Source organism: Embiotoca jacksoni, unplaced genomic scaffold, assembly GCF_022577435.1.
Source record: "Embiotoca jacksoni isolate LCO1_2020_lvr unplaced genomic scaffold, fEmbJac1.0.p SCAF_14, whole genome shotgun sequence".
Taxonomy (NCBI): domain Eukaryota; kingdom Metazoa; phylum Chordata; class Actinopteri; family Embiotocidae; genus Embiotoca; species Embiotoca jacksoni.
The window spans coordinates 16697698-16719446 of record NW_027185274.1 but is presented as its reverse complement, the minus strand read 5'-3'; the positions used below and the strand labels follow the sequence as shown (position 1 = coordinate 16719446).

Sequence of the window (21749 nt, the reverse complement as noted above, 5' to 3'; positions counted from 1 at the left end):
ATTTAAAAGTTGGATTTCTCACCCAAAGCCAACAACAAGAGTGTCAGAGCTTCCAGAAACACACAGCGTCATCGTGACCAGCAAGATTGAACGCATTAATCACAGCTCATGTAGAACATGTCATTTCTTTTAGTTTTGTTTCATTGCTTAATTACTTTTTCAGTCTATCTGCTTTGTTTTAATTCAGTCTGATGTTGAGCAGCAGTTTGGTCGACTTAAGTTTGGGTATAAATATTGTATACGTGGGTAAGAGTTCAAAGACTGCTCCTGTTGTGCGTTTGTACAAGAACGTGTGTTCCTCAGGAACGGATGACGATCACGTGACGGACTTTCTGACACCAACTCATTATGGTGATACCTTCCTGCTGCTCCGTGCACGTCACCGGGCTGCGCACCGTTCACGCGCAGCAGGAGCAGTCTCTAAACTTACTCACCCGCCCTTGTATTAATAAACTACGTTTGCCGTATTTTTCCTTGAAATGAGTTCCACAGAAAAGGTGAACTTGCAGTTGAACAAAACAAACACGAACCTCAGTTTGTGGAAGCTGCTCTTTATTTGTAAAAGAAAGAAAAGACTTCAGTCGTCGTCTGCTACACGTTCTAATTACATAAAGAAAATATCTGCGGAGACAAACGCAGAGAAAATCCTGAATCAAACTTAGGTAGAGTCAAATTTGATTGAATTGCTTTCATATTTCATACATCTTTCACTTTAGCACTCGAAGAACAGTCAGTGTTTATGTACACAGAGCGCCGATCAACAGCGCTCCTCCGCTCCACCACCGGGCCCTCGGGATCTTTTATACAATTAATTTACATCAAATCTGCGACCCTCGTCCCGAGGCACACTCCAGCCTCCCACTTCGCCCCTCTCCTCATCCTCCTCCTCCTCCTCTTCCTCTTGCCGAGGAGTGTGGAAAGATGTGTGCAACATGAAGACAACTCGTTCACATTCAGAGTAAAGGCAGCCTTGATTACAGTCAGTGAGTCAACGGCATGCCAAGCTTAAAGCAAATGGAGCCCACCGCCCAGTGTGACGCGTCCGATTCAGTGGATGACGTGTTTCCTTTGCAAAATAAAACCCTAGGCACAGAACCGACTACAGGACTGACTCTAACCCCTGCACTTAAGCACAACGGAGACCGTCAAACTCTTTCATCTAGTAGAAAATCTTCTTAACACAAAACTCGGAGAATATTTAGTGCTCTATCATTCTGCTTAATAGGTGTAATTTATATAATAGCTATTTTTAACTCTACCTCTTAATGATAGTCTGAGATCCTTGTTTTAATGCTGACGCACTCCCACGTGTTCAACGTACTGTAGATTTTACATTATTTTGTTTTTTTTCCCCCCAATCTTAAACCAATAATCATAAATAAATACAAACAACACACGAGGAATGTCTACTGTAAACACGGTAAAAAAGACAAACTAAACAGGTGTAAACGTCATTAGCATCACTACTCAGTGACCGTTAAATAACGGTGGGGGAATGGACGACTGATGATCGGACCAAGAAAGGGATCCTCCTTTTTCCCTCCAAACATCGAGCCTCTACATCCGACCACAGCGTCTCCAAATACATAACATTAAAGTTTCTCAGCACCCCGAACTATCTTCACAGGTCACACTGTCACACGGAGAAGGGATCCTCTGCAGGGGGTTAGACAGCAGCAGCAGCACTCGATGTCTCGGACAGGTTACAGAGTAATGGGGTGGGAGCGAGCGCCAAACCTCATTTGGAGATGGTTACCATGGTTTCTGACAGTCAGCCGCTGCACCGTTGTGTTCTTGACATGTCTTGTGTGGGGGTGTTTTTTTTTTTTTTTTTTTTTTGGGAGGGGGAGGGTGGGCTGTGTGTGAACGTTTCTCTGAAGAGCTTTTTTGGACTGCAACGAGGACAAACGTTTTGCTGCTAAGTGCTTCGTCTTCCGAGAGACACTTCCTGTCAAATTACATGAACTGCATCTGAAAGAGAGGCGACGGGACAGAGTCAGAGAGAGGTACCGGGGGGAGGGGCTGTTCGCGAGAGCTCCGCCCCGACGCAGCGTGGTGCGCAGCGACAGCAGCCGTAACGGGGAACGAATGTTAGGAACGGATAGAGCAGAGTGTAAATCTGACCTAATTGATTATCAGGGTTAAAGGTTACATATAGTAAAGTCTCTTGGTTGTTCAGGTTAAAGTGGCTAAATCTTTAAAACACACGTCGGTTCTCAATTTAAAAGGTCCGATATTTTAGGGTGTTTTCACATTTGGTCTCTTTTTAGCCCTCAAAACAAAGTCGGAGCAATTAGTCAGCATTTTTTGCACAGATGTGAACACTCCAACCAAACCTCGGTTCTCTTTCCAGTCCGCGGTGCGGTTGACTTGAGGCTCGCTCCGCCTTTTGCCATCGTATTTTATCCCTCTAGGATTTCCGTAGAAGATTGCATGCGCCTGCACTGTTGCTGCGTTCAAATGGAGTCGTCTTTTCTGTCGGACCACATGTGAAAACACCTTACGGACTCGACGCTACAATACAAGAACAATCCTGTTCATCATTTTCTTTCAACATGCATCGTTAGGAGCATGAAGACTTTTGCAGAGATGATGTTTTCTGCCAACTCACAGATCTAACACTAATCTAATTAGGCAGCTAGCTACAGCAGATAACACCTTTATTTCAGACAGTTAAAGATGAACAATTTAGTGAGGAAAAATAAGAAATTAGTCAGAATTTTGATGTTAAAAGTGCTGCGGTCATTAACAATAACTCGGAGGGGCAGAGTTTAGCGAACAGGAAGTTATTTACATTCATCAGCAGCTACGAGGTTTAGAGACAACGGGTTGGAGCAATGTGTGATGGCAGAGGAAGAACGAAGGGTCAGAGGGAGGCTAAATCTGTCAAAACAGGCAAGCAGTTGGTAAAAGCTCCAGATAAAACTGAGGAAGACAGAATAAAACATGAAGAAGACATCCAGTGTGCAAAGATGAAACAGAAAGAAAATGGGACATGCGACGCATGCAGGTTCATCCGCAAGCAAAGAGCATGATGTACCTAAAGAGATGCTCTACAAGAAATCCTTGAGAGAGAGGTGTGCAAACGGGTCCTGTCCAGGGGCTCGGAGAGGACTCTGGCTGGAAGGACTAGAGGCTGCAGAGGGCTATTTCAGGAAGAAATACAGGAAGTAGGAGGACCAGAGGAGAAGTCAGAGTCAGCACGGAGACTGGAGGAGGGATGAGATTAGTCTGGAGAGGCTGTGATGTGTGAGAGACGGGTTAATCCAAAAAAAAAAAAAAAAAAAAAAAAAAAAAAAAAAAAAGAATCACAGGGAGTCAAAATCAACGGAGATGATTCACAGTTTTGTTCCCTTTCAGCTCCGCAGAGTGAAGGACTCATTGTTCAAACTGTCATCATCTTCGGTGGTATCCACGCCAACCACAAAGCTCGCACACTGACTAACTACGGTGCACGTCACAGCACGATGGACACACCTCTCTACTCAGCCTGATCACTGTGTGCATAGATCGAGTGGGCAGCGGTCGGGCTGCTGGGGACCCACCTGAGCGCTGGACACCGAGCCGAAGGGGTTGGGAGGCCTCATGACGGGCTGGGAGTACATCATGGTGGGCGGGTTCATCATCCCCATCGAGCCCATCGGTGGAGGCTGCAGAGAACGGAGAAGTAAAACAATCGCACCTGAAGGCTCTTTCTGTTGGTTTATTTAAGGATGAAGCTGATTTTTCCTGCAACTGCGATAACATCAGTGCACCAGACTCAAAGAGGCTTTTTATTCATATGAACTTTAGCTGCACACCAGATTATTCGACTGTATAAGTAAATATGACACGAGTACAAATAATCTGCTTAAACTCTGTAATGTGAAATTAGACAAAACAATGAAAAACATCGTTTCTTATTTGGATTTACCAAGAAGAAACAAGAAGTAGAATGACCTCGCCTGCCAGTGAAATACGATTAATATTTATGAGCTGAATGTGCTTTAAATAAAAACTATCGAGAGTTCTTCGGCCTTCATTTTATTTATAAAACTTGAGAGATTGTTCACAGCAGCAAAAACATCGACTCGCTCGACCTACTTTGAGGAAACAGCTTTAATCTTCTGGATGATGAGAGGCATATCGAACACTCACCATGCCGTATCCCATCATGCCTGTGGGTGTGGTGGCGGGAAAGGCCATGATAGACGGAGGCTGAGGAGACACCAACAGGACGAGAAAGAATTTATAACAACAACAACAACAACAAAACAATGTAACGTTACAAAGAACAGCTGCAGTTATAGAGACTCACGGTAAACAACGTGTGTGTGTGTAAAACGCTTATAGTTTTGAGACATGGCCTATTTTATCATTATTTGTCTTCATTAAAATGTTCCAAAGCTGCATTTATTAAAATGTATCTAAAATAAAAACCATCACTGAGGTCTGTTTTATTTGGTAGCTTTAACCTCAAAAGGTACAAATGAAGAAGGCATGTTGGGAAATGACCTTTGTCCAATGACCTTTCTCCCTGTCATCTGTGATAACTTGCGTAACAAGTTTGCAGCTTAAATGTGTGTGTTTGCGTGTGTGTGCCGGATCGTGCGTGTGTGTGTTGGAGTGTGTGTGTGCTGGAGCGTGTGTGCGTGTGCTGGAGCGTGTACTGGTGTTAGCTGTGATGGGATAGTTGCTCGAAAAATATTTGAAGAATCATGGCTGTGTTCCAAATGACGTTCTTCCCTTTATATAGCGTCCATTTCCAGTTATTTATTTTTTTTATTTCTAGTTGTGATCTCTGCTGTCTAAATACTCCCACAGCCTGTGAAGCTCAAGGGATTATGGGATATGATGTCCCCTAAAGACTCCCGAGCGACATAAATATTAAATAAACAAAGATAATATAAAGTAGTTAAGCTCCCATCGTTATCCAACACAAACTTCACCACATACTGTTGAAAACTGCTCTGTTCCAAGGTTTTAGTTACGAGTTATAAATGTCATTTTAAATGAGATTTTAATATTTCTATTTGTAATCTTTTAATTATTTTTAGTTCCTGGTTCTTTGTTTTTACTATACATTTTATTGCAAAGCACTTTGTAGCCTTGTTTTTGAAAGATAATAATTAAATAAAGTTTATCATTATTATTATTAGCCAGTAAAATAAGAGAGGAATAGAGCAGAAGTAGATATCTGGAGTACTACAGTGAAAGCTCTGTGTGTGTCACCATGGAGACAGGGTTCCAGGTCGTGGTCGGCGCCGCCTTGGGCTGCCAGTTGGTGCCGCCGGTCATCCTCTTCTCCCCCGGCTGGCTCCAGTGGATGTCACTGCAGATTAAAGACAGCGGATGTTAGCACCAGCTCGTGACTGCCCCGAGAGCACGGAGCAACGAGACGCCACTTACTTCTTCATCGTGCCGTTTCCAATGCCGAGATCTGAAAGGGAAAACCAACGAGCATGAAGTTAGTCTGCAATTAATGGACGAGCGCTTTAATTAGTGAGGATGAAAGCAGAGCGGCGCACTCACTGCCGACAAGGTTGGCCAGGGAGGAGTCAAGGTCGTCCGACACCAGCTTCTCTGGCTGCTGATTGGACGGCTGGCTGGAGCCGGCGAGAGTTGGTTTGAGGATGCCCCCGGTAATATCTGACAAGCCAAACATGTTGTTATACACAAATATGAATGTTAATAAGAAAGTATTGTCAATAAAACTAAATGCTAGACAGTTTTATTTTATTACTTTTATTATTCAGGAATTTTTTTTCTTTTATGAGGAAACTGACAGCAGAGACATGACAGGAAATGAGTGTGAGACACATGGAGGACAAAGAGGGCTGAGGCCAGATGAGTTCCGGCGGACTCTGTCGTGGTCATAAGAACTGTAAATGCACACCAGTGCTGTGATCAGAACTGTTGTAATCAAATACGCAAAAAATTAAATCTGTCTGCACTGGTCTCATATTCATTGTCTAAAACTTATTTTTCAATTAATAACAAAAGAAATCTGTGAGTTGGGGGAGATAATTCAACTCCAACGCAGGTTTCTCTGTTTGCTTCTTTTAGAGCATAAAATTATTGGATTTTCTTATATTCATACTCTTATCCAAAGAAACTGATAAAGTGCATTTAAACTTTTAGAGCAAGACGGCATCAAAAATTTGAGGTACATCTAAAAGCCTTTTGAGAGAGCAGCGGTGCTATAGATTTCTTTTTTTGGTCACTTCAGTGGAACAAAATCCCATTGAAATATCATCACTTTTAGTTCGTTACACAAACCTGTTAGCAAACAGTTATTTTAAATATTTATGAGAAAAAAATTAGGCCTAATATCTAATTAATGATGGAATTATTTTCAGATGGACCGCAAGAAAACTAATAAGAGGAGTGACTTTAGCTAACAATACGATAAAAACCTGTGGCAAAAAACACATTGACTTAGTATTTGATGAAAGAAGTTGAATGGGAGTCTATGGAGCCAGAGCCTTTCTGTAGCCAACCTCTAGAGGCCCTCGGTGGTATTGCAGCCTGAGGCACTTCCGCATTGACCACACTTGTCAGATCCTGAAGCTACGAACACTTTCGCTTTTCACAGCGTTTTCTAAATGTAGCCTCGAATTACTTGGTTTCAATGTTAAAACGCCTAATTTCACTGTTTCAAACTCATTTTGGGCCACATGCCTGTCTGAGTTCGCTGCAGTAACTGGAGGCTTTTAGCGAACATCAGTAAATTGTAGTAACACAAAACATGAATTTAATTATATTGGCATAGAAAAAAAAAAGTATCGTTTAGGAACTGGTACCCAAGTGAAAGTATATATATACGAACATACTTGGACAATACTAATCCCTAATCAAGACTTTTCAGTTATTTCTTCAGTCGACTCCTACCAGTGTCGACTTGTTGAGGATTTTCCTGAAGAATCACAAAATAATATGTTGAAAGATCAGTGGACCATCTCGGCTATGAGAGTTTCTCTTCCTTTTCCCTTCAAACTTGTGTTTGAATTTCTTCATACGAGTGACTTCTGTTTGATTGAGTTTTGCGCCAAAAACAACGTGGGGCTTTGTGCAAGACTGACCTGTGATTCATCATCTACAAACTACAATTACGCTCGTCCACCGCACCAAAAGACAGAAACCCATTGCCCAGCTACTGCATGTCCACTTGTATGTGAATGTGAAATCCTCACCGTCAGGGTTGAGGCTGCTACTGCTGCCTGCGGCTTTGGCTCCAAAAACCGACTCAAAGTCCACTTGGAGTCCCGCCGCCGACTGCTGAGGAGGAGCCTGTGGCGTCGAGTATCCTTCAGAGGGAGACGAAGAAGAAGAAGGCAGCTGCAGTTACAACATGTGAAGACGCTCTGACAGCTTTTTCTGCATCAACAGTGTCCGAGCACAGATCACAAGATACTTGAGCAGAGAGCAGAACGCCAGAGTTTTCATCTACAGAGCAGAGAACGAGCGTCGACCTGCTGCTGAATGAGCCTTCGGTACTCTACCTCTGAATAGACCTGCTACAGTAGAGGGCTCAGTGGGGAAGGGAGCCTGATGTGGGAGGTGCTGGGCAACGGACGCTGGACCACAGAAGGAGTCTGACACGCCGCAGGAAGAGGAAGACAAAGACAAAGAAGAGACAGAGAGGAAGAGAGAAGAGGCGTTTCAAGGTCAGACCAGAGAGACAGATGGGAGATGACAGCAGGAAGAAAACAGCTGACGTGCAACATCTTTAACAATGTAACATATGTTTTGAAGACAAATTTTAAGATTTGTAGGAGAATAAAATAGTGCAAAACAGGAGTGTAGCAACCAAGAGGGAGGGATTAAAGGAATAGTTTGACATTTTAGGAGAATAATTATGTTTTTGTTGTTGTTATTTGATCAGATCGACGCCGGACTCAGCCGGTTAGCTTATCTTAACATAAAGACTTGAAAAAGGTGGAAACGGCGAGCCTGGCTCTGTCATAAGGTCACAAAATACACCAGTAAACCTCGGTATGGCAGAGGAGCAACATTAACTGCTTCTGCAAGATTTTATTGGCCGTTCGAAAACAAGATCTTCATCTTTAAAAATCACTATTTTGATTGCGTATATGACAATTGAGTAGTATCAATCTTTTAGACTACAACCCTGTTTCCCAAAAAGTTGGGACGCTGTGAAAAATGTAAATAAAAACAAAATGCAATGACTTACAAATCATGGACCAACAGTCCACCCTGAGAGAGACGTTGTCTGGATGGCAGCATATGTTGCTCCAAAACCTGAATATATCATTCAGCATTAAAGTTTCTTCCCAGATGTACAAGCTATCCACACCAGGTTTTCATTGAAATCTTTGAATCTTTTAACGATACTGTGAACCATAGACGATGAAATCCCCAAATTCTTTGCAATTTTACTTTGAGGAACATTATTCTTAGATTGTTGCACTATTTTCCCACACAGTCTTTCACAGAGTGGTGAACCTCTCCCCATCTTCACTGCTGAGTCTCTGCCTCTCTGAAATGCTCTTTTTATACCCAATAATATTTTCTGATCTGTTGCAAGATTTTTGACCAGGTGTTGTTGTTGTTTTTCTATTATTACACTACTTTCCAAGTCTTTTGTTGAGCCTGTCCCAACTTATTTGAAATGTGCTGCTGCCATTAAATTCAAAATGAGCAGATATTTTGTATAAAACAATGGAATGTCTCAGTTTCAACATCTGATATGTTGTCTTTGGTTTATTTTCTATTAAATATTGGTTTAAATGATTTGCAAATCATCACATTCTGTTTTAATTTACATTTTACACAACGTCCCAACTTTTGGCAAGAAAATTTTAAGTATGTCCAAAATAATGTCAAACTCCTCCTTTAATACTACTTTATGTCTACATTTCTACCATATGTATAACAAATAATGGCTCAGGGGGGTTTTGCACAGGATCCTATGTTTGCCAGGAAACATAGGCTGAGATGGTGAGCCATCATAGTACCTGAGATGGAGTGTTCTATCCGCACTGTGCGTTTGTAATTGGTTGAAACGGATGAGTTTGTGTCAATAAAGGGATTGTAACGATCTGGAGAATCAAACATAGTGTTGGTAAAAGAAGAACAGGTTTAAACTTAAGAGCTCTACGGCATCTTTGCACCACAACGCAACACCAAACTGTTCATAAAATGAGGATGAACTGTATTGGTAGAGAAAAACGGGCCTCTACAGCGACACATGGAGGCTCCTGGTTGATACACGAGAGGCGAAAAAAAAAAACAGTCTGAGCTTGGCGGTGAACAGCAACGACAAGGGAAGATCATTTAAACATTTGCACAGTGAAATAATCAACATTGAAAGTACAGAGAACATGCTCATGGTTCTAAGTAACTACAGAGAAATGAACAAGAGCGACGAGACTTTTGAGGAGAAACAAAATGAGTCGTTACCACCAAACATTTCATGACCAGATGTCCTAGAGGAAAAGCTAACACCGTCTGAAGACACGACAGGTAAGTGAGTGGCATCGACAACGAGTTTTGAGAGGAAAGGGTTAAGGTTTGGCATGGAATCATCTCCAGCTTCAGCAGAGGTGAAAGGATCTACGCAGGCAGAGAGAGACAGAGAACAGGAAAAGATAGAAGAGGAGAGGAAGAGGTAGACTGTCAAAATCAGACAACAACCAGAGAAGGAAGCATGCAGAACCAAAGTCCAGAAACACACGTTGATGAGGCAGCAGTTTACCTGCCCAGGCTGTCGCCACCGGAAGCCCCGTGGAGCCCGACTGCATGGAGGGCTGGAAAGTTGACTGCAGGTCAAAAAGGTCGCTCTCCATCTTCACCGCACTGCAGGCGGGGGGGGGGGGGGGGGGGGGGGGGGGGGGGGGGGGGGGGAGAAAAAAACAGCAGCCTTTGAAAATCTTCTTCTAGTCTAAATCAGTCTTACAACATTTGGTTAAGTAGCTTTACGATCAAAACGTTCACAGGCTGCTCCTGTTGCGCTGTGAATGGTGAGAAGCACCGTGACGTGCACGGAGAAGCAGGAAGCTGTAACCTTCATGAGAACGTATTCCACGTTTTGTCGCTCGTTCAACCTCAGACCGTGGGTTACACTCGTTTTCGTGAGCGCTGGTTCGACACGTCTACGATTTCATGATCATGATCCAATGCTCACAAAAACGTGTGTAACTCAGGTTCTGATGATGATCAAGCGATGAAATTTGGAAAATCTACTCACAAAGGTGCTACTTACCGTTTACTCGCAGCAGGAGCCGTCTCAGAACTTTAAGATCGACTTTCGTAAAGCTACCGAACTAGACGTCAGAGGACTAAGAAACAGTCGCCAGATAAACTCAGAAACAGGATTGGGGACAGGAAAGTATTATCAAATATTTGAATAGTCGTTCAAATATTTTTTTTAAGTTGATTACGCGACTGTTGTTCTTCCTAATTTCCCCAGCGCCTGGTTGTAATACATTACTCCCGTTAGACGGTGGCAGTAATGTACCTGGAAGTCAAAACTATTCGATTAATAATAGATTAGTTCCAAGCTAAATTTCTAACAGTATTTTTGCTTGAAATTCCCGTCCCTAAACAGGATATAAAATAGGAGAGGAAGATCCCACAGCAGTATTCTTCACTTTTTTTCTCAAACTAATCTGTAGAGGTGAGCAGTACCCGTTAGAGCAGCTGGGTGTAGAGAAGAGGTCGATGGCTGGTGCTGTGCTGATAGTGCCCCCGGTGGTGGAGATCGGTGACGTGTCGGTGGTGGCGAAAGACGGCTTCTTGGACAGCTCTTTGAGTCGCTGTTCCTGAGTGAAGTGAGGGAGTCCAGCTCAGACACAGAGGCAACAGAAACACTGCCAAGATGTTCATTCAACCACGTGTTAAATCCATTTTTCAAACAGCTGGCTGACCTTGAGAGCTTTGAGTCGGGCCTGTTCCTCTTCGAGAGCTGCCTGCTTCTCCCGCTCATCCACTTTCGTGAAAGACATCCCCGTGCTGGCCAGCGATGACACCGCGTTGGATAGAGTGCTCGCCCTGCAGGGAAGCGACAGATTCACACCAGATGCAGCACAGATCAATTGGCATTACTGATCTAATATAGATGGCAGGGCAGTCTGAGATTGAAGTGACAGAGTAAAGGGAGGATGAACGTACCTGCTGGCTGCAGTCGAGTCTTTGACCTTCTTGCCCTCTAAAGAGGCCAAGTGTTGCTCCAGAGCTTCGAGGAGGCTGCTGGGAGCCTGTCGTGACAGAAAACACACAGTCAGCGACTTCCTGACACACAGAAAATGTAGTCTGTGTGGACATGAAGACCATAACGGACAGTGGTGGGAAACCAAGGTGGAGAAGCCAATTCATATCTTTGATTGAGAGGTTTTCAGTTCCCCACCACTGATCGATGACTGCAGTCCAACTACAATAAATATACTTCGGATGAGAGAAACATCTGTGTGGGATGACGTACTGCACCACAGCACTTTCAACAACCTGGGCGTTGTTGAACTGGCCGTGTCTAAGCACAACAGGGGCAGCCATGTCACAGGAGATGAGCTACGCTGGTTCACACCTCAAAGAAACATGACTAACCAACCAACCAACCAACCAACCAGAGTGAACAGGATTTACCACAGCGAGTGTTTTTTCCTTCAGCTGTGTTTCACCACGATGTGGGAGACAGAGTAGGAGCAGCGGCATGCAAAGAGACAACACTGAGGCAAGTCACGGACATAGAAGAAGAGTGAAATGATAGTACTTACACAAACTGTGAACTAAAGTGGAAAGATAAGGGGAAAATACAGAATATAAAGGTGGTGACAGTCAGAGGGAAATGCACTTTAGCTGCAGCTCTTCAGGGTGAAATATTTAGGTATAATTGGGCGAGCACGAGAGTGTGCAGTTAATTTCTTAATTAGGAGAACATGTAACTGTCACTGTGCAGATTCACTCAGTGGATTTCAACTACAGTGTGGACTTGACACCTTTATTTACTGTTGAAAGACTTAGAAGAAGAAAGTAGGGCTGGGTATCGTTCAAAAGTTCTCAATATCGTTTTTTAGACAATATTTGTATCCATATCTGTAGTCTTAATGCAGTTTAGAGGGGGAGAGTGTAACTCAGGTTGTTTTCTGTAGCTGCGATTCCCACGTCCCCTAAACGCCTCAAATGTAAGCTGTTGCTAGACGCTACAATTTCCTGATACCCCAAAATGTCGCACAAGCAGGCTATCAGTAGATGCTACAATTTCCGAATGTCTCAAACACCTCGCACGCAGGATATCACTCGACGCTACAATTTACAGATGTCTCCTAAATGGCTCACACAAAGGTTATCACGAGATGCTACAATTTCCTGATGCCCCATAAATGCCTCACACAACAGACAGACAATTTACAGTCGTATCATTAATGCCTCAAATGCCAGCTATTGTTAGACACTACAAATTCCAGATGCCTCAAACGCCTCACATCCATATAATTGCTAGAAGTTGCAATTTACAAACATCACAAACACCTCAAATGCAAGCCAATGCAAGGTGGTACAATTTCCAGATGCCTCATTAAAGCCACACAAACAGGCTATCGCTAGAAAGTACAATTTAGAGATGCCTACTGTACGCCTCACGTCCAAGTTATCACTAGATGCTACAATTTACTGATGTCCCCTAAACACCTCATGTCAAAGTTACTGCCAGACACTACACGTTACAGATGTCCAGTAAAAGCTTCACACGAAGACTATTGCTAGATGCTACAATTTACAGATGTCCCATAAATATCTCACGCAGGCTACTGGAAGACGCTACAGTTCACATATGTCCCCTGAACGCCTCACACAACGCAAGCTATAACTAGACGATGCTACTGGGACATTTTTCGATGCTCGTAATTCAGACTGACCATAAAAGCCACAAAGTTCAGTACCCAGCCCTAGAAGAAGGTCAAGGTCAGAAGAAAAGGAGGAGAAGCAGAAGAAGAAGAAAAAGGACAAGAACAAGAAACAGGGAAGACGACCGCCTCTTCTGGCAAACATGCACCCGAGAAAGAAAACATGCAAAGTGTCTTGTTTTTGAAGAACATCTGTCGGGGAGTTTTAAACTGTCGTCAGACAGACAGAGGGCTGATGAAAAAAGAGCAGTCAGAGCTGGAAATAAGAGAAATCAAAGCAGGACTTCCTGTTTAGAGCGTTCTCAGATCGATGCTCACCTGTGAAAGGTCGGGAATGTCTCCTCGATCGATGCCCACCTGCTGTTAGAAAGAAGACGAAGTTACACCGGCTTCTCTGCAGCGATGACACACATCTCTGAAGGTGTATCTGCAACTTACCTCTGCTACTTTGAGGAATTCTGATATCCGGGTCATCCGGGTGAGAAACTTCTTGTAGATGTCCAGACCTTCTTTACACTGAGTCTTCTTCATGTCAAAGTATTTCTCTGTTTTGTTAAAAAGATAAATAATTTATTTGGAACCACAGACACAGAGACAACATAAACCAAAGACAGAGAGAAAGGTTTGTGAACGTGGTCCTTGAAGGTCTCACCCAGCAGGTTGATAATGCCTTCATTATACGCTGCAAAGAGCCGGATGGAGTCTTTGAAGAGGAGCATGAAGGCTGCATTGATGACTCCATTAGTCAGCTCGTTGGCGTTGACCTGAGGGGAAGCAATCAGCCCCGACACTTATCTTACAGAAGGGTTGTTGGCACACAAAAACAAAATGTCTGCGGACGTGAATTATTTCCGAGCTGCAGTCGAACAGGTGTTTATTACACGAGCTGCAGAGTCGACGGGAGGCGTCACCTTAAACTCACATTGAAATCGAGAAGGGCGTCCATCTGGTTCTGAATGATGGGGATGGTCTTGAGCAGCTTCTCTGTATTCATGGTCCTCATTACGCCGTCCACTCTGTGTGGACACATGCAGGGTCGGAGCCGGAGAGGAAAAGAGAAGCAAACAGACTGATTGAAGGGCTGCAAGTAATTATTTTAATTAATCTAACAGTTGGGTTTCAAAATGTCAGAAAAAAAAGTGGATAAATGCCAAAATAAAATTTCCCGCAGCCCAAGGTGACATCTTTAAATGTCATGTTTTGTGTGGCCAACAGTCTGAAGCTCAAAGTTACTCAGTTTACAGTCATTCACGGGGAAGAAGCCCTCAAATGGAGCACAACACAGTGAAACGTACCCGCGTTTGACTTTTGTGAAGTCGAAGGCGACCTGTCTGTACGACACAGCTTTCTCGTTCAAGTATCGACTATACCTCCTGATAAACGTAGACATGTCATAGCCTGGAACGACAAACAGCAGGTGGAAAATTAGCTTTGAATTTATTTATTTTTTAGATGAGATTAAATAGATTAAAAGTTTAAAAAAATTACCTTGTAACCCACTTTTATCCAAAAAGTTACTGAGGTTGAAAAGTGTGTTCCTTGAAGCCAAGTACTGGACAAAACGCTGTGCGAGAAGAAACATGGTTTAAGGCAGCGAAGTTTGAATCAATGAAACACTAAAACAGTGAGCTGTAACGTGACGTCACGTTTACTGCAGGGCTGCACAATTAATCAAGATTAATTAAAATCAAGATCTCGTTTCTAAATGCCAACAATTCTGCTACATTTTCATTCGGGACATCAGCTGCATCAAAACAAGCGCTCCTCTGCAGCGTTTACATCACGTGATGCAGAGCAGAAACCAGCAAAAATAAACCCAATAAACTCCTTGTTGAGAGTTTGTGTTTGATAAAAGAAGAGCGGAGACTGAAATTAATTTTTGATGTTCAGTTTTAGATTCATGAAGCTTCTGCATTTAAAACAGGAGCGTTTCCTTTCTGGTGTCAAAGTTCTGCCCGCCCGCTGAGAACTGCATGCAGCTCGCAGCATCAGGTAAATGAAACTAAACTTTTATAGTGAAGAAATAAGTCGTGCTTCTCATTTCATTCTGAACCCTGCAGCCCGAGTTCACAGTGCTGTTGAGGCTCCGGGTGTAAACGGGTCCGGCTGCAGCGTCTCACCTCGTTGCCGTACACCATGAGGTGGTGCGTGGTGATGAGGGATTTGAACACCACCACCCAGCTGGTGTTGGTGGTCCTCTCGAACAACGAGTCGGCCAGTTGGGGAATGTTCACGTTCATCTCGTTGGTGCAGTGGATCAAATCTAAAACCAGGAGATAGTTCATGAGATCAGAAAGAATTTCTAATGAATCGTTGTCTCCTGCTGTGAACTACGCTTTATTCTGCAAATACGGTCAACGGTGCAGAAACAAAACACGTGCAAGGACTCAATACTGTATTCTTATTATTATGAAGGTGCATCTCTCCCGTTCGGCACCGGGACCGTCACATCAGAGAATCAAACGTTGTGAAAGACTCTCAGTGTTTCAGGCTTCTTCTGTCTGCAGCGCTGTGGAACAAACACCCCCTCACTGTCAGAACAGCTGAGTCAGTGCTTCAGTTTAAACAGCTATAAAAAAAAATAATTAAAAAACACCTGCACAGACCGGCACGGCTATAGTGTTTTATAATGCATTTCTCTAGCTCTCTGTGTATGATTTTAATATTAAGTGTAACTGGTTTTTAAACAGACGACGTAGACATGAAAACAGAGTTAAAGAGCTGTTACAAAAAACAAAAAAAATGAATCGGCAAATATTCTGAAAAAAGTGGTGTTTGAAAAATTTGTTCGGGTGTGTGGTTTTATAATTTATAGTCAAAACCATTAATCAGCTGATCAAACCAACGGATGACAGATTGACAGCAGAAACGGCTGCGTTCCTCCACAGCACACCCGTCTTCTTACAAAGCAGTTATTCGATTGAAAAGAGTGAAATGTGGCAACAGTTCGTTAGCTGTGGCTGTTTTCTACCCAACATTTGCATGACGAACAGTAAATCACGGCGCAATCAGAAGCTGAACCCGATCGTGTTCATTAGAATTGTTAATGACGACTAAATATCCTTCCAAACGGGTCTGAGTCAAAGTGCAGGAATTCAATTGTGAACCACATGTTCTGTCCCACTTCCTGCGCTCGCGTGTTGGTCCTGCAGCCGAGTGGCGGCTGAGCGATGCCGACGACCCTGCCGTTCACAGCGCTGATCAGACTGACGGGGTAATTGGGTCTCCCTTTCTGTCCTATATTTGACTTCTCAAAAGGCGGGGGACTCTTAAGTAGGACAGGATAACCTTCCAGAGAAGCAGCGGTTAGCATGGGTGGCTGAACTGCCCGGAGATGACGGCGACGGAGAGGAGGAGGAGGAGGAGGAGGCACTGACAGCATCGTCATGTTGTAATCAGCCCGCTAAATATCCACGGCCGTTGACATTTCTAACTGAATTAACTCACGAGACGCGCATGCATTCGTGCAGCAGTCATGACTGTGTGATGCCGCCAAACTGGGAGATGCATTTATAAATAAATTCTCTTTAAAGCTGCATTAAAGGGCTGAAATCTATCTACATGGCAATCAATCAATTCAGGACGTCAGTGCAAACATGTTGAAGATGTGCATTTATTTACTTGTTGGAATATTTTATAGTTATATAATAATATTCTGATAGTGATTTGTTAAAAAACACAAACACGATTTAATGACTAAAGGGTCACAATAAAGACTGTTATTGAGTATCTTCATAATATTGATTTATCTCCGTGCGGCACTGATCGTGTGCAGGGCTCTGTCAAACTGTCTGACAACCATTGAATGTCAATATATCAATATTTTTTGATCATTTTGAGGTCACATTCTTCTCTTAATGCATGTTTCCAAAAGATGTTTAACATTTGAAGTTGTTGCTTTTTCTAAATGTACAAAGAGATTTTTGCAGTAGAGTTGGGGATATAAATCAGTCTAACAAAATATTGTGATATTTAGTGTATCGATGCACGGATGCCAAATATCAACATTTTATTCCATAAATGAACAAATGTGGCAGGTGCGTGAGGCTGGGTATCGTTATAAAATCCTACTGTTTAAGAAGAAAATGAGAAAATCTCTCATTTTCATGCACTTTAGACGGGGAGAGCGTAACCCAGGTTGTTTTTCTGTGACTTCACTTTACGGACATCACCTGAACGCCTCACATGCAGGCTGTCAGTAGACCAGTCAGCCTCCAGTTACTGCAGTGAACGCAGCTCAGAGCTGAAATCAGGGAGGCCGACCAGACGAACGCTCACTGCTTCAGTTGTCTTCGCTGTGATTACAGTCTGGAAACCGTGTTCACGTGAAGGTTCGCTGAGCCGCTCTGAGACGGACCAATCGGCGACCAGTGTCGGTGGCTCAACGCGACGACGTTGAAGTCGAGTGTTTTTTTCTAAATGTAGATGCAGCGGAGTTTCAGTGCATAACGATTGGTTAAAGCTGCTCCCAACATTTTCATAATTAACCCGAGAGCTACGTCCAGCAGGTAAGCAACTGTAACCGTTTCCCTCCGCAGCGAACACAGACTGATATATTAACACAGTGAAAATATCTCACTAATGGCTAATTTAGCTCGCAACACAGACTACATGCTAATCGCTCATAGAAAAGACAACAAGGTTACATAACTACAGCTGCAGAAGTCTTTGTCCATGTCTAGGTACACATGCATTGATATCAAAAATACAATGATTAACTAATATAGAGAAATGTGTGCAGTGTTATAAACATGACCTAATGCTTTCATGTACATGTTGAACTGGGAAGAACGCAAGGGCAGTCATTGCCTGGAGTTCGCCACTAAAGTGATTTAAAGGTAGCATCAAAACACCCATATACACCTATGGATGTATTATCAGCTGTGTTACAGAATGACCCGAGTCCCAAGGGGAGTGAGTGTATCTACCTGGTGTAAGAGTGGGTTAATGATGAGATTTACTGCTGCGTAAATGTGGGAGAAGTTTTAAAATAAAAACATGTTGGATGGAGGCGAGGTATTCAATATTTGGTACTGACTGCATTTTATTTATACTAGATGCCATCGAAGCAGCTCGATCGGTGCCGTGAACGAATCACAGTTTGGCCCTCAGGTGCATCAAACTTTCATGACAGCGTCAGCTTCACAATCTCATTGTACTGCTTAAAAGATGGCTGAAGTGAGATGACCTGTCAGATGTCGACCACAGACTAAATATAAAAGTGTTCGTAGCTTCCGGGTTGGAAAAATGAGGCCGACGCTGAAGTGCCTTAAGCTGCAATACCACCGGGTGCCACTAGAGGTTGTCCCCAAAAAGCCTCTGTCTCCACAGACTCCCATTCAGCTTCTCTCATCAAATACAAAGTCAATAAAATGTGTCCAGCAGTTATCTCGGTGTTGTTAGCTAAAGTCAATCCTTTTTATTAGTTTTCTGGTGGTCCATCTGAAAATAATCCCTCATTAATTATATATTAGGCCTCAAAAAGCTGTATGTTTTGGGGGCGTGTCTGTTTGATTGACAGGTTACAGCTATCGGTGGGCGGGACGTAGTATCTTCAGATTCCCAATCAGATCAGTCAGATCCACCGCTTGTTTTGAGACATTTTTTAAATGAAACTGTTAAATTTCTCCGATTCCAGCTTCTTTAATGTGAATATTTTCTGCTTCATGTCATTCTCCCATGAAAATAAACTGAACTCTTTTGGTTCTGGACCGTTGGTCGGGACTTTGATCGACATTATTCACCATTTTCTGACGTTTTAAAGACCAAACAGCTGATTGATTGACCACGATAATAATCGACAGGTCAACTTGCTGTTTTCTAGAGCTGCAAATAATGATTGTTTTCATTATTGATTAACAGTGAGGAGATATAAAAAAAAAAAAAAAGTGTTTTCATGAGCTCCAGCCCTGCTGCAAAGATCAATCAATTGATCAGTTAGCCATAATTTTTAATAACTGAAGAACCTTTTTAGTAATTTTTTAAGCAGAAATTCAAAACATTTACTGGCTGCAGATTCTCAAATGTAATGCTTTTCACAATGGTTGTCCACAATATTCCCCAAAACAAACATCTGATTTCTGTAATGTTCCTTCCACAAGGTCTAAAACAGTCCACACACACTCCTGCTGATGCCGCCGCATCGTCACACAAACTCTTATTTACTGCCGTCCATCAATCCCATTTTCAAATCACAACACAGGTTATTTCAAGGCACTTAACACAGTAAAGTCCTTTCAACAGAAGTTTACAACGTTATATAGAGAAACCCAACAATACGACAATTCCCATATAAACTCGGAGGAACAAATACTCTCGTTTAAGGGAGAAAAACCTCCGACAGAGGAAAGGAAAAACTCCCCTTTAACAGGAAGAAACCTCTGACAGAACCAGGCTCAGTGGTGGAGAACATCTGCCTCGACCGGTCGGTGGTGAGAGGAGAGCAGAGAGAGAAAAGAACAGCATAGAGATCCAAGACGTCATGTATTTGCATGATAAGATGGTAAACTAGTTAAAATATTTGAGTTTTTTTGGCAGCTACTATATGACAACTTATGGACAAAACTATAATTGGGGAAAAGAACTGAAGCTGAATTGATGGGTATAAACCAACTGCTGGTTCTTAAAGTTCTAAAAACTAAAAAGACGATTAAAGCCCGTCAGGTGTGTCGACGTAAACCCTGCCGTGTGCTCCGTGGGTCACGTCAGTCACACCGGACCGCCGGCTGCCGGGCCAACACAGCATCGCTGGGCCAACTTTCGGGGAGCCACAACAGGTGCAGATCCTGCAAACCCAAATCCTCACGGCCAAGTCCAGACCACCACAGCGCCGATGCCACGGGCGTGCGGCCTGACACATTTGGACCGGATCAGAAAACCACTTTCATTACTGTCCCTGTGCAGATCGATATGCAGTGAGTCCTCTGCCTGGGAGAGCATCACACCCAGGATTCAGGCTCCTCATGCTTACGTCAGGGTACATGCTGTATGTGGCCCGGTGTCAGTCCCAGTCCGGGAGTCACCTCAGTGGGGCTGAAGCATCAGGGCTCACATCACTCACCAGAGGAACATGTTAAATCAGGGCCTGGGAGTGCCTGGCACTGATGTGCCCTTTTTCAGGGTTTCTAGTAAAAAAAAAAAAAAAAAAAAAAAATGAGTAAATGAAATGCAGTTTTGTTGCTATGCAAGCTGAACATTCAAGTCAGTGTGAGAAGCAGCAGGACAAGAGACAAACCCAGACAGCTAGAGAGGCTAGTTTATAGAGAGGCTGTTTTAGCAGCTACTCATGCCCCCCCCCCCCCCAAAAAAACGAAGAGAGAATTAGAGAATTATTAGTAAGCATAAATAAAGGCTGCCACATCTTTACGAGCCTGTTAACCACGTAGAGCTGTGTGTCAACAAGGCCCGTCCTCGTTGTGGGAACAATATAATCTCCCTGACATGGAGCAGCAGTAGCACATAGCCTGTGCTGAGGCTTCGAGGCCTGGTGGCTCCACCACCGCCATGACCGTCTCGGAGGCAGCTTTCAGCCCGGCACCGGGTTAAACATACTCACAGTCCAAGTGCTTCTTCTTCGGGCCCATGATTTCGTGCGTGGTGGCCTTGCATACTGTTTTGGACACGGCGGAGCCCGTCACACTGTGCTGGGCTGCCGTTATCCGGTCCGTAATGCTCTGCCCCGACATCTTCGCTCACTTCAACGCGCAACAAAAGACGTTTTAAAAACGCGAGGCTCGTCTGGGTTCGTCTTTCGGATGGGAGATTTTTCTCTTTACAGATGAAATGAAACCTCCACCTCCTCCGCATGAAGCCTCGCCGGACCTCCCCCCCCCCCCCCCCCCCTGTCCCACCTTGGTTGAAATAAAAAATCCAAACTGGGCTATGGGCTATGTCAGACGCGGAGCAGCCGGGGGAGGGCGGAATAAAGAGGATCTGTCAACAACAACAACAACAACAACAACAATGTTCTGTTGTTTCTGTCTTGTCGGCTCCGTCCGGATTCATTCAGATTTCAGGGATGCCGTGATTGCAGGCTCCACTCGCTGACTCATCCGACCCGGGTCTCTGTGTCGCTCTCATCCCGATGTGGCACACCGGATCCCTGCGTCTCTCCTCCTCCTCCGCCTCCTCCTCCTCCTCCTCCTGCCGCCGCTGCTCGGCTTTAAAGCGCTATGAAAGAGAAAGACCACTGAGGAAGGGGGAAATGGCGGGCCTGCTATCCTCTGCTTGGCTCGGCTCGGGTCTGAGGGTGGGAAAAGGCTGCACACCGCCCTGCAGACTCCGGATCAGATCCTGCGACGCGGAGTGTCCATCAGCTCCGCTGTGGCGCAGGTGTTCACGGACTGACTGCAGACCAGCTGGAGGCAGAAGTACGGCTGGATCCGGAGGCCTGGATGGGAGGATGAAGCCTGAATCGATTGAGGAGTGGACGCAGAGACAAACTGGCTGCAACAGGCCTGACTCAGTGCAGGAATGAACCAGAACACTGTCTGGATCATTAGTGAGACACTCTGCTCAATCAGTGCGATTTAAAGAGGTGGAAAGTACTTTTACTCAAGTACTGTCATGACCATTTTGTATTTTATACAACTTTATACTTGTACTAAACCTCAGAGGCAGATCTTGTACTTGTCACTTCATTAAATTTGTCTGACAGCTTTAGTTACTTTTAAGATTTCACTTTTACGTCCCTTTCCTGTCCAGTGAAAAACACCTATCTTCAAATTTGTTTATTTTGGATTCGATTTTTTTTTTCTGCTAAATTGAAGGATTAAATGTTCCTTTATGTGTTGAGAAAATTCTCCTACTTTTCAAGCACAATCAACATTTTAAAACCCACTTGGATTCCATAATATTAATGCCATGAGGGTACTACTCAAGAAGCCAAGATGATATAGTGCAAGTCAA

General features: G+C 43.7%; 1 protein-coding gene across 9 annotated transcripts; it reads right to left on the bottom strand.

The window, feature by feature from the left end:
* Positions 1-535: 535 nt before the first annotated feature.
* On the bottom strand, positions 536-21471 carry picalmb (phosphatidylinositol binding clathrin assembly protein b). Of its 9 annotated transcripts, none has more exons than XM_069148326.1 (24): positions 20398-21471; positions 14963-15105; positions 14331-14406; positions 14138-14240; positions 13765-13858; positions 13495-13606; positions 13281-13387; positions 13161-13202; positions 11715-11726; positions 11113-11198; positions 10869-10992; positions 10630-10757; positions 9698-9798; positions 9403-9555; positions 8958-9041; positions 7482-7574; positions 7173-7286; positions 5512-5628; positions 5389-5419; positions 5212-5311; positions 4138-4197; positions 3546-3650; positions 3041-3146; positions 536-1971 (listed from the first exon to the last, which is right to left on the bottom strand). In XM_069148326.1, exons 1-23 carry the CDS (start codon positions 20525-20527, stop codon positions 3054-3056), a joined length of 2208 nt encoding a protein of 735 aa, XP_069004427.1. In that variant the 5' UTR covers positions 20528-21471; the 3' UTR covers positions 536-1971; positions 3041-3053. The 9 variants fall into 9 exon arrangements, with proteins under 9 accessions (XP_069004427.1, XP_069004426.1, XP_069004432.1 ...); XM_069148325.1 differs by having other exon boundaries at positions 10630-10763; positions 20398-21470; XM_069148331.1 differs by lacking the exon at positions 20398-21471 and adding an exon at positions 19813-19878 and having other exon boundaries at positions 10630-10763.
* Between the last annotated feature and the right edge of the window lie 278 nt (positions 21472-21749).

Bases quoted from the DNA above. Each gene is read 5' to 3' on its own strand.
- picalmb (XM_069148325.1), bottom strand. From the start codon at position 20,527: ATGTCGGGGCAGAGCATTACGGACCGGATAACGGCAGCCCAGCACAGT. The intron at 9,042-9,402 runs GTAACGACTCAT...TTGATTCTCCAG, and splicing joins TGGTCATGAAATGTTTGGTG to ATCGTTACAATCCCTTTATT. The intron at 5,312-5,388 runs GTAAGTGGCGTC...TTTAATCTGCAG, and splicing joins GGAAACGGCACGATGAAGAA to TGACATCCACTGGAGCCAGC.